The sequence below is a fragment of the Cheilinus undulatus genome, linkage group 17 (assembly GCF_018320785.1).
Source record: "Cheilinus undulatus linkage group 17, ASM1832078v1, whole genome shotgun sequence".
Lineage (NCBI taxonomy): Eukaryota > Metazoa > Chordata > Actinopteri > Labriformes > Labridae > Cheilinus > Cheilinus undulatus.
The window spans coordinates 40,090,261-40,102,911 of NC_054881.1; the positions used below are offsets into that span (position 1 = coordinate 40,090,261).

General features: G+C 37.9%; 1 protein-coding gene across 1 annotated transcript; it reads right to left on the bottom strand.

Annotated features, from left to right (window-relative positions):
* Positions 1-10,305: 10,305 nt before the first annotated feature.
* On the bottom strand, positions 10,306-11,421 carry LOC121524823 (beta-1,3-galactosyltransferase 9). The gene has a single exon (XM_041810336.1). The coding sequence runs from the start codon at positions 11,419-11,421 to the stop codon at positions 10,306-10,308; it is 1,116 nt and encodes a 371-aa protein (XP_041666270.1).
* Positions 11,422-12,651: the final 1,230 nt, after the last annotated feature.

The window sequence follows — 12,651 nt, forward strand, 5'->3', positions numbered from 1 at the left end:
GAAGCAGACATTATGAGTTCTAAAGATTTTGGGGAAGTTTAGAATAGATAAAAACTACTTCCTGTCATGCCACACAACTTTATTTCTGTGATACATTTCTCAGGGTCAAGCTGTGACTCGATGCATCTTTTAAACTAAACCCAGAAGTCAGAATTCACACCTTACCACAATTATTTTGTACTTTTCAAAAAACCTTCTTCCTAAATGTCACCCACACAGTTGTTCTCAATTATTCCACCCGATTAGACCTCTGCTCAGGACTGTGTGGGCTTGCACGGACTGTGCTTCACTGACATCACCCTGACTCACCTGGCCTGCTTTTCAGACTAGATCTGTGCTTACCCAAGCTTTTTATAACATAGAAATCATATCAGCTGTGCAGTTGGGGAGTGGTGATTGAAATGTTTGTACAGTATGTTTCTTCCCAAAACAGCTGTTGCATTGTACTTTAGGTGAGGTCACACCTTATGATAAACAACATGGATGGAGATCCATATTTTCTTATTTTTGCACATTAAGAACACATATTTTACTGTGAAAGCCCAATGGATATCAAAAGTAGCTACAAAGTACTCAGCACTTTGAGTACATTTGAAATGACTTACTTTTTACCTTTACTTAAGTAGATTTATAGAACAGAGCTTTTACTTCTACATAGGTTAATTTTAGCCAAAGTAACTACTTTTACTTGAGTACAATACAATAGTTTGCCAAGTTTTTCATCTCTAGTAATTAGCTTTTTGTGTTCTTTTTGACTTGTTTTCAGATGTTATGTGGAATCATCTTTCACTATATGTGACTGTGAAGCAGTGTTAATTTTGTCAACTAAAACTATGACTAAAAATGTTTGGCGACAGCCTTTTTTCCACCTCAAAAACTAGACTTAAACTAACAAAAACAGATCTGTGATAACTCAAACTGACAAAAAGTAAGTTTAGTTTTCACCAAGGTGACCAAAACTAGACTAAAATTTTATTTAGTTTTTGACAGACATTCAAAATCCATTTTATTTCTCCACTGTGGGTAAATCTGCCAACAAACAATCCATCTGCAGCTATTCTGCCTCTCAGCTGTAGAAAGCAGGGACCCCAGGTTTGGCAGAGTGCATAGAACACACTACCACGATTTGGTAACAGATTTAGGCAAGAGAATAAATGCTTGGACTAAAAGTTCAGACTAAAATGTGAGGACTTTTTATGGACAAAAACTAGACTAAACTGTGTTTAAGTTTTTGGTCAACTAAAACGAGAAAGGGTAGAAAAGACTAAAATAAGACTAAAACTAAAAGACATTTCATCAAAAGGCTAAGATTGAGACTAAAATTAAAAATAGCTGCCAAAATTGACACTGCTGTGTAGACAACAGTGGAGACGCCGGGATGGAGGTAATCTAAGCTAAAAGTTCTAAAATATTCAGTATCGGCACAAAATGCCCCCCAAAAAACTGAGGGAGTCAAGAGGCCAGTTTCGCCAGCGGACGCTGAGAATTTGGTTACTCACTGAAACCCACAGCGAATCCAGGGATCAGTGCGCTCATTCATCTGCCTCAGCTGGCCAAGAGGCTAAAGAATGCCGCAAGGTCTCCCCCGTGCGTCGGAGAGAAAAGCCATCTGTTTGCCAGCTTGATACATACAGGAACGCCACTCAGAGACTGACTTTTCCAACCCAGGCTCTGAGGAATGGCTGCCGAGTGGGTGGAGCCGGTCTTGTTCTCTGTCCCAGAGCGATGGAAGTAAGTTAACGTTGGGAACCCACTGATTATTCAGCCAAATTCATCGAATAAAACCATCATTCGTGTTCACTCGTGATTTCAGAAGCCGACTTGAGAGAAGAGCAAGCCCTATGCAGTTCTACAACACCATCTGTTGGCAGAAAAAGAGCTAAGAACAAAACAAAATTCTATAATATAGATTATATATTACATAAATAATATATATAACATATTATATATTATATTACTTCTATAATATACAGGCAGTGCCAGGGGACACGCAAACAGGAGAGGATGTGGGCGTATGGGGGGTCTCATGGCAGCCGTCCAGTTTTATTGTGCTGTATTTTGTATTCATTTTATTTATTTTAGAATAAAATAACATTTGTAATACAATTCCCAGGTGTCTTTTATGTCACTGAAGGCAAAGTTATAACATTCAAATCACTATTTTGCTTGACAGACTCTCTTTCACAAAAATGCATTTTTCTCAGCTTACTACAAAAAAGTGGTCTTTTTGGTGAAACTAACCTCTATTCAACTCAAATAAATCAACAACGGAACAAGGTACAAAAAAATAACTTTTTTTTTTTTACTTGATAAAATGGAGTTTCTTCTTTCATTTGAGCTATTTGGTGTTTTCAGAGTCACAGTACAAAATATTCTGTGGGTCTTGAAAGATGACTCAAAAAGGCCAAAAACGCTGGCACAAGCCACTTTCCATTTTATAAAAGGGTTGGCACTCAAAGAGTTAAGCAGAAGGAAAAGTACTGGTTTCAAAAGGTACTTCAAAATGTATAAGTACCTAAACACCTTCAAAATTACAGTACTTAAAGTAAATGTAACGTAATCCTGCTTCTACTCAAGTACATTTTAACTAAAGTTACTCTAACTGTATTTTTACCTGAGTACAACAGTCCTGTGCTGCCTCTCGGTTAGTTACCTTAAATGCACAACGCAAAATTATTTTCGTAGCTACTAAACAAAGAAAATTAATTCAAAGACTGGACAACCAAATACAAAACCACCTCGAAATCACATGTAATTTAACAAAATACTTAAGGTATGAACCAAACGACTGTTGCACACTCGATAGAGGCGAAGAAAAGTCATAAAACACCATGTTAACAACAGCAACACACAACGTAAGCTAGCTCGGCTAGCTGTAGCTAACGTCAGCCCTGGGAAAACGACTTACCGTTTAAATGCAGCTCTGCCGAATAGTTTTCTTCTTCGACGTTCTCATCAGCGTTTTCTTCCCTGTCCGCACCAAAAAAAAAAAAAAATACAGTCATACATAAACTCCTGAGTCAAATATCGCCCCTACTTGCAGAACTGTACACATCCGGAGAAACGGTCAACGGTCATTAGTAGTCGCGTCTCACGTCATTGCCTAAACCAAAGCTACGTGACATCTTAAGCCAGTGATCATCAACTGGCGGCCCGGGGGCCATATCAGGCCTCCCAAAGCTTCCTGTCCGGCCCCTGAAACTTCATGAAATTCAGAAAAGGAGGAAAAGAAGATGATGTGGTTTTAAGAGTATCCTTTAACTTTAAATGTCTGCAGCTGTTAAATCCAATACAAAAATAATGGGAGATAAATGGTGAAATGGGTTGTCGAGGGGCCCAAAAGAACAAAAATTGGTGAAAAAAGTGATGAAAACAGGAAAGAAGGGGCGATAGTGACAAAAAATGGGTTAAAAGTGTCAAAAATAGTGCAAAAAAATATATGAAAAGGGGTTTTAAAGTGGCAAACATCGAAAAAGTGGGTAAAACATGCAGGAATAGGGGTTAAGAGGGGTTAAAATCTTGCAAAATTTGTGAAAAAAGGAAAAAAGTGGCATAAAGTATTAAAAATGGATTAAAAGTGGCAAAAATAGTGCAAAGAATTAATGACAAGGGGTTAAAAAGTGGAAAATAGAAGAAAAGTGGCAAAAATGGATAAAAGAGAGGCACAAAGAGGATAAAACTTGTACAAAAACTGGTTATAAAGGGCTAGAGAATTGAAAAAAATGAGTTAAAGAGGCAAAAAGTGTCAAAAATGGGTTGAAAGTGGCAAAAACAGCAGAAATAACTGGCAAAGTTGCAAAAAGGGGTTCAAGAGTGGCAAAATGGGTGAAGAGTGGCCAACTTTGATTTAAAAGTTGGAATAATTGTTGAAAAAATGTAATGAATAAGGGTTAAAAAGTGGCAAAAATGGATAAAAGAATGGGTAAAACATGCAGGAAAAGTGCTTAAAGAGGGGTTAAAGTCTTGCAAAAATTGGTAAAAGAGGAAAAAATGGGCAAAAAATATCAAAAAGGGGTTAAGAGTTTCAAAAATGGGGCATAGATAGGGATAGATTTCACTGGTAATGACTAAAAATGTCCTGCGTTTTGAAAGAAAATGCAAATACTAATACAATATTTAAATCAGACCAAAATATTTCTTTAATTTTTGTGCATTTCAAAGTCCGCCCCCGAGGGTCTCTGTGGAGAATAAATCTGGCCCTTGTGCAGATGTACTTGATAACCCGTGTTTTATGTCGCCATGGCAACTTCAACTCTGACAGCATCAGCTACACATATAAAGAAGTGAGCTAAATTGAATGCCATCTGCACCCAGTAAATTAGAGCCAGTGTGCACTGTTACACATTCACTGATTAAAAATGTGGGGAAAATGGATCAATCAAATCCTAAAACTACATAAGAAATATACCTTTGACTTTGTTGTGTGTGTTCATCAATAATTAACTTCAGATCAATGTAACTCTTATAGCAAAGAGTATGGTCTGAAGTGTTTTAAAATTATTATTGTTTTTAAATGAAGTTATCAGGGTGGTCTTTGACTGAACACTTAGACAGTGGAAATTGGCCAGATTTTTCTTCTAGCTATCTAACTTGGGACTACAGGGAGGAAAAATATCAAAATATACATTTAAATAACAAAACAGGTTTGAAACAGTGACATTAATAAATAAATATAAACAGGAGAATCTAAGATCACAGATTCCACAGGGGAAGAGAAGGGGGGTAGACCGTGTATTTGTAAGTGATTAACACTTCATTTAAATATGTCAGACCTTTTTAAAATGAGAAGATTATGCATGATGATTTTTTTCACCAATGATACTTGATGTACATACCGCTGATGTTTCTGTGCTGTTTTTATATTGTCGAGTTCTAGGGTACTTCTTGTATCACTACCTTGAGATCCACAAATCTCAAGGTAGATAGGGTTGATACACCTACAGTTAGCTTGATGCTCGATGTGTCAATATGGTGATATTTTTTCACATTTGTTGTAACTGTCTTCTTTGTAATTCTGAAGAAATACATCAACTCTATAATTATAGTAAAAGAATTTGTGTAAATGTGTTTTTTATATGTATAGAGCTTTCTCTCTCCAGTAAACTCTGATAGGTTTATTTGTCTGAACTTTGAACAAGATGAAAAATATGAATCCATTTACATTAAAACCCCCCAAATCATGACACTTGGAAAATAACACATACAAACTACAAATACAGGCGCTTAGATAAAGGTAAGTTTGGACGAGTGCAGGAGCAAAATTTTTCAGTTACCATTACAGCTGAACATTTTCATCCTAATAACATTCTATGTATAAGAAAAAAGCACAAAACACAGGCACACCTAAAACAGTAGAAGGTAATAATACAATCAATATAGCCTAGCCTTTAAATCATAGTATCCTAAGTAAGACACACTGCTTGTTTTGTACAGACCCAAGATAACAGCCACATATGGTGACATATTTTTTTGCATTTATATGATATGCTGCTCTTTACAAATCTGATTTTAATACCAAGATATACAATTTTATTCAAATCTAAGACTGCAGGCCTTAAAACACTAAAAAGTGCAACACTAACATTTTTTAAAAATGTTTAATTAATGTAGATGAGCAAAAAAAAAACAGGTTTGCTGATGTAGGCCTATTGGTCCAGTCTAAAACAATAGTGAATTAATCCTACATACATTTAATGTCTACAAACAGTACACACCAGATATTTACAGCTGATTTACTGGTTGTAAAATCAGTTGAAACGTTCGTATCTGCCAATACTGATGACTACTTTTTTTAAACTAATATCTACAAATAATGATGTCATCCAACCAGAGGTGGAAAAAGTACTAGACTATTACTCAAGTAAAAGTAAAGTTACTTTGGATAAAATTTACTAGAGTAGAAGTAAAAGTAGCAATCTATAAATCTACTCAAGTAAATTTAAAAAGTCCTTTGAAATGTACTCAAAGTACTGAGTCGCTACTTTTGACACCTGAGGAGGTTATACAGTAAAATATGAAATAACTACAAGACAATATGAATCTATAACCAGGTTGTTTTTATTAGGTGACACTTTACCTAAAGTCAAATGTTACAGCTGTCTTAGGGTGAAATATGGAATTATTCTCTCACTACTTACCATAATGTGCTGTGAAAGTCAAACTTCTGGTCCTTTTCTTGCTGACAGAAAGCTAAAACTTCCTTGTTTTGGCTTTTATGGTTATTTTCGTAACTCATTACTTGATGCTTTTTAAAATGTAGTGAAGTACAACACTTCCCTCGAAACTTCCCTGTAGTTAAGTAAAAGAAGTGATTTTGAAAAGTACTAAAAAAAAAGTACAAGTAAAGACGGGGGACCCTCACTGTACCTGAAGGTGGTTGAACACAGCCGTGAACAATTTGGAATAGTCATGTGCAGACAAGGCCGTCTATAAAGAGGGATAAATGGGAGCGCTTTCTGGGGCCCTGCTAAACTGGGGGAACCATGGAGGTCAACAAAACCATGGTCCATTGTAAAGTTAAGCTGTGATATCCATATTTCTTATTTAACCTGAATGAAAAAATCTCTTGTGAAAGAAAAAAAATCTTTTTTCAATGATTTGTGCAGTAAATAGCCTTCTTAAAACTGTAAATCCCCTTTGTGGAAAAAAGAAATTTGTTTTAAAATGTGCAGAAATGGGTTAATAATGGAAAAAATGGTGGAAAAGGTGGTGAAATTGTATTTTAAAAGTAGCCGAAATGGGTTAGAAGTGGCAAAAAATTAGACAGAATTGGCAAAACAAAGAGGGCAAAACAAAGAGGGCAAAAGTGGGCATAAATAGTGGTAAAAGGGGTTACAAACTGGCTGAAATGGCTTTAAATTGGCAAAAATGGGCGGAAATTTGGTGTAATGGGATGAAAAATAGCTGAAAATCTGACTAAAAGGGTTAACTGAGAAACAAAAAATAGGCAGATATTCACAGAAATTGGTTAAACCAGCATAAATGGGCATATCAGACGGTGAAATGGGGTTAAAATGGGATAAAACGGGTGTGAAAAGGGGTTAATAGTTGCAATTGTGGGTCAACAGAGGCAACATTAAGCTTAACTGGCAAGAATGGTTTAGAAATGGTAGAAACAGGCAGAAAAAAAGTGGTGGAAGAGTTAAAATGGACAAAAATGGTTGTTAAATGGCAGAAATTTGTTAAAATTGGAAGGAAAATTAATGAAAATGGGTTCAAATTTGACAAAATTGGCGTGAAGTTGCAACAGTGTGATTTAAAAATTATTCTTAGTTTTTAGGGCATCTGGAGACCCCCTGTCAGTGTCTCACAAACCCTGAAGAGGGTCCCGGCCCCCAAGGCTGAGAACCACTGGTCCATAGTCATGTTTTCAGATGAAAGCAAATTTTGCATTTCATGTGGAGATCAAGGTTTCAGAGTCTGGAAGACAATCAGAGAGGGCAATAATCCAAGATGCTTGGAGTCCAGTGTTTCCAGTTTCCACAGTCAATGATGGTTTAAGGTGTTATGTCATCTGCTGCTTTTGGTCCACTGGTCTTGATCAAGTCCAGGATCAACACTATCTGCCGTTTACCAGGAGATTTAGAGCACTTCAAGCTTCCACCTGCTGAGAAATGCATGGGGATTTAGATTTGCGTTTCCAGCAGGACTTGGCACTTATCCACAGTGAAGTCAAATATAAAAGATGCTGGTTTACTTACCATAGTGGTTCTGTGTTTGATTGGCCAGCCAACTGGTCTGACCTGAACCCCGTAGACTTGAGAATCACTGGAGTATTGTCAACAGGAAGGTGAGAGACACCAGACTCAATGATACAGACAAGCTGAAGGCTGCTATTCAAGCAAAATGGGCTTCATAACTCCGCAGCAGTGCCACAGACTGATTGGCTCCATGCCACGTTGCAACGGTGCAGAAATTTGTGCAAAAGCGTCTCCGACCAATCACTCAGTGATAAAGGAGCATAATTTTCCAGATGGTCAACATTTCTGTACTATGAGTCATTGTTTGGACAGATGTTTTGTGATATTCTAATATTTTGGGACAGTGGATTTTTGTATTTCTGTGAGCTGTAATCAACATTAAAACTAAAGAAGTCTTGAAACATTTCACTTTGTAATGATGAATCTAGTATATGTGGAAGTTTTCATGAAATTCTAATTATTGAGATGGACCTGTAAACTGTATTTCATTCACTCTAAAAGGCCATTTTTAATATAATATGCCAAAATATGTATTTAAAAAACAAAATGAATGCTTTTTATAAACTCTGGTTGATATGTTTTTCATTTTGAACATTTTATTTAAATATCAAGATATTTACAAAAAATTAGCAGTAAACCACAGTTATCTTTATGAGAGACAAAAATCAAAAAGGTGACATCCCCCTTATTCCTAGCCCCCATGATTCTTTGTGCGAAATATGAGCGCAACTTTTGGTCCATTTTATGTAAATGGGACTTGCATAGAAACATACGACGGAGTATTAGGGCCACACGAAGAGAAAAAAAAACAACAACAACAACAACAACAACCCCCCCCCCCAAAAAAAACCAAACCAAACCAAAACAAACAAACAAAATATATATGTGTGTGTATGTATATATATATATACATATATATATATATGTATGTATGTATGTATATGTATATATATGTTTTTTTTTTGACATCACCAGAATAAAGTCATAATATGACGAGAATAAAATATTACGAGAAAGAAAGTCGGCCATTAAAATGAGCAATGTTGAGCATGTTGTGAAGCTATACTTTAGTATCGGTTTCACAAATAAGGACATACTTAATTTTATGGCACATCAGCATCAAATTATTATCAGAATAAGGACCTAGAGTCTGTAATAAAGTTTTTGAATTTGAATTTGAATTTCTTGTAATATTTTATTCTCGTAATATTACGACTTTTTCTTGTAATATTATGACTTTTTTCTCGTAATATTATGAATCTATTCTCGTAATATAAAAAAAAAACATTTTTTAATGTATATTTTTTCTCTTCATGTGGCCCTAATACTCTGTCATAGAAACGAGACTCTAAGCGTGATTATTAGAACAATTTTGATACCGAAATATGTAAACTTTGACTGCTTCACCTCAAACGGGATAACATTATTATTTCTTTGCCCTCTACTAAAGAGTACAAAGTGACAACATTACCTCAGATAACCCAGACAAGCATGTTTAGCTAACTTCATTAGCTTCATATCAGTATAGAAAGAGACGATCACGTTTTGTTAAAAGAGTTTGGACACCACCTTCAAATAAATTTCTAGTTTGTGGGGTTGCGGATATTCTTATTTCACTGACTAATCTCCCAAATTTTATTGATAAAACTATTAATGACTCAAGTTGCCAGCTCTTCAGTTTCTCTCCAGTTCTTCAATGTCAAGTTTTGTATTAAGAATGAATGATAAATGAATATTGCAAGAACCACATCCCTGATGCACTTAAAACACTGTTATGAGAGACATATTCAACTTTGTCTCAAATAGTACCGCGAACGTAGCACCTAGGTACTGAGCATTACAGAAAATATTATTTAAAACTTCAGCTTATATTGATTTAACAAAAATGAAGCAGTATTCATTGCAGCAAATATTTATTTCAGAACAACCACTGTTGACACTAAATCCCTTTAGGAAGCCCTTGGAACAATCACAGTTTTGCTATTATTGTTACTGTACAGGAAGTTCGACCCACATTCATAGCTACAGTAGACCCCCCAGGAATAATGTGGTATCCACCTTATTTACTTATTTACAGCTTAAAATACAATGTGAACATGTGATCACAAAATATATCAATATTTACACATTTGAGGTGAATTCCTATCAAAACAACTGTCGTTGTTTGTTAGCATAGCTGCTGTACTAGAATACATGTATTTAATGTACTTCCGCTTTAGCGCCAGAAGTTTCGTCCATATTCAGACTGACAGTAGTGGCCCCAGGAATAAGGTGGATAGGCTATTTCAAACAGGCTAGGATGATTCATACTCATAGTTACAGGCTACATAAAACTCAACAATTACTGTACAGTTAAGGGCTGTGTAACCCTATTATTTTAGCACAATCAACAGCAAAGACAAACCTGCCAACCTAACTAAATCTGTATTCTGTAGGTCTACCTATTAACTGTAGTGACTATCTCTAAATTATTATATGTAGCAGGTTGAATGTTTCTAGTTAGCATTAGTCCTAACGATATAACAGATTTTCCAGCAGGCTAAATCAAGTTGACAAACATAATTCCCCACAGTCCCTGTGTGAATTGATTTCACATCCTCTATCATTAACCTTCCCTATCAGCTTGAGCCTGGGAGTTAAAAAAGGACAGTTTATCCAGGTATGTGAGGGCCTTGCAGGTCACAAGACCATAGTAGGTCTTCAGCAGTGAGCATCTCCCACCTTTCTGTCTCAGGTCCACCCATACCCTCTCAAGTTCTTTGCCTCTCATCCCTGCTGAGCTGAACAGATAGCGGTAGCAGCAGGCGTTGTAGCGGATATGTTTCTCTCCTGAGAACCTGGCACTGTGGGTTGGTGCCACTCCAGCTTTCTGGGCGCAAAAACCCACAAAAACATCAGCTGGTACAGGTGCACGGATCGCCGTGGATGCTATGTAGACTTTCCGAACCACGTCTTGGGATAGGATGTAAGCTGTTCCGTCGCAGTATTCCGGCAGATACCTGTCAGGGTAGAGGGTTGGGGGAAGGTAGCCGGGACTGTTGGGGTCCCTGTCTGGAGAGTCTCTCTGAATCACCCTACCAAGGTAGAGGTCTTCAGGGTGCCGGCGCAGTCCAAGAAGGTATCCTCCAATGGCAGGGAGATTGATAAAGACAGAGTCCTTAGTGAGCAGGACAAATCTCGCAACAGGACAGAAAGCAATCACCCAGCGGAGTGCTAGAACCGTCCTTTCTGTCTGGCCGCGGGAGGATGAGTCTGCCGTAGCATGACCTTGCACCATGTCACCATAGCGTTCAGACTCTGTCAGAAGGGCGTCTTGTGCTGCAGACGTCTGAGATGATCCTATAAAGAAGAGAACCCGTACTGGGAAGCCTTGGACAGCCGTTTGGTTGGCCCATGTCTTCCTGACTGCGTCTCTTTGTGTGCTGTTCGCTGCAGAACTGAAGACTAAGGCGAGGAGGAAGAGATCTAAGTTCTTACAGGCGTCAGGGTTAGTAATGGGGTAGTTCTGGGATACATTCTCTTTGGCGCTGCTCAGATCTAGTTTCCTGGCTTTCTCTCTTACATCGACAACCATGCCGTCAGTGTATACCCCCGGCGTGGGCTGCAGGAGGTACTCTTCAACGAAGTCTGCGCCAAACAACAAGGCGTGGAAGAGAAGTACGTTGAAGAGGAGGAAACACCACTGGTGAGTACGCAGCTTGCACAGGGAGCACTGGAACATAAGGCAGAGTACCGATTACTGTAAATGTAACCAATCAAATTTGACAAAAATGATCAAGCTGGTAAGATCAACACTGTACCTGCATGACACCTGCTTTAACAGCCTTATTATTTTGTTGTATCTTTCGAGATCCGATGGTTGGTCCTACAACAATAAGTGCCGACAGACAAGGTTTCCACTTTCCTGAAACTCTAGCAGCTTGTAACCCTGCACCCCTACCCCAGGTCACATGCTTCATCAAGAGGAGCGTGTCCTGCATCATGCATACAACTTTAATGATGCAGAGAGGGAGAAGTCTGTGTACACTACCAGGACAAGAAATGCTTTAAGATAAAGAAATACTTCTCTTAGAAATGTGTTTTATGTCTTATAATGTTCTGTCATGAAAAAAAGACAAATTTGTTAGATTTAAGTGCAGTTTCTTTCTTTTTCAGGCCACAAGCTGGACCATGATGGCCTCAATATCATACAAAAGGCTTTCTTTGTTTATGTAGGTGGATGTGAAACCAAGCTTCTTTAGGCCGGCCACACACTGCAGGATTTTAAACCCAATTTGGGGCTGGATTTGCCTCCCCCGATGATCGCAGGGGTGTATCCCGAGAGGAGCCTCATTGCAAACGATTATTTGTCTGAATAATCTTCATGTGTGTGGTGTCAACATGATTGTTTTACTGCTCCAAATCGTGTCGTAGCCTCCAAATTCTCGAATCCTAAATATCGAACACATTTGATTTTTACGATTGTAGGTCATAGTGCCACTGGTGGAGTACCCACAACAACCAATGAGAGCGAGCAGACGGGGTAGCGTCACAGCCGGATCATACGCACTTTCACCTCTCACAACCATAAATACAACTGCACCTTAATTTCAGCCAGGATTTCGTCCCGAGTCTTTCCCATGTTTTACGATTGTTGCTGCACCTGTAACGCATGCCAGGACAGCCTGTTGTGGAGAGACAGCAAGATGTATCGACAGACATCCGCCTTTTGTTTGTTTTTTTCTGTAGCCACGTGATCACGCGAGGTCGTAGGCAGGGCAGCAGGTCTGTGGTCTCTAGTGATCTGACAGTCTGGCTGAGTCGTCTAGTGTGATGAAAAATCTTTGGAAATTGTCCAGAAGTCTGTGGTCTCTCACGGTTTAAAAATCGTTTAAGATTAAAAAATCGTCTAGTATGTGGCCGGCCTTAGTTCACTTTAAAGTTGAAGGACTGATAATAAAAAAGGATAAGT

What these genes read in the sequence shown, in the direction of transcription:
- LOC121524823 (XM_041810336.1), bottom strand. Translation starts at nt 11,421, where the DNA reads ATGTTCCAGTGCTCCCTGTGCAAGCTGCGTACTCACCAGTGGTGTTTC.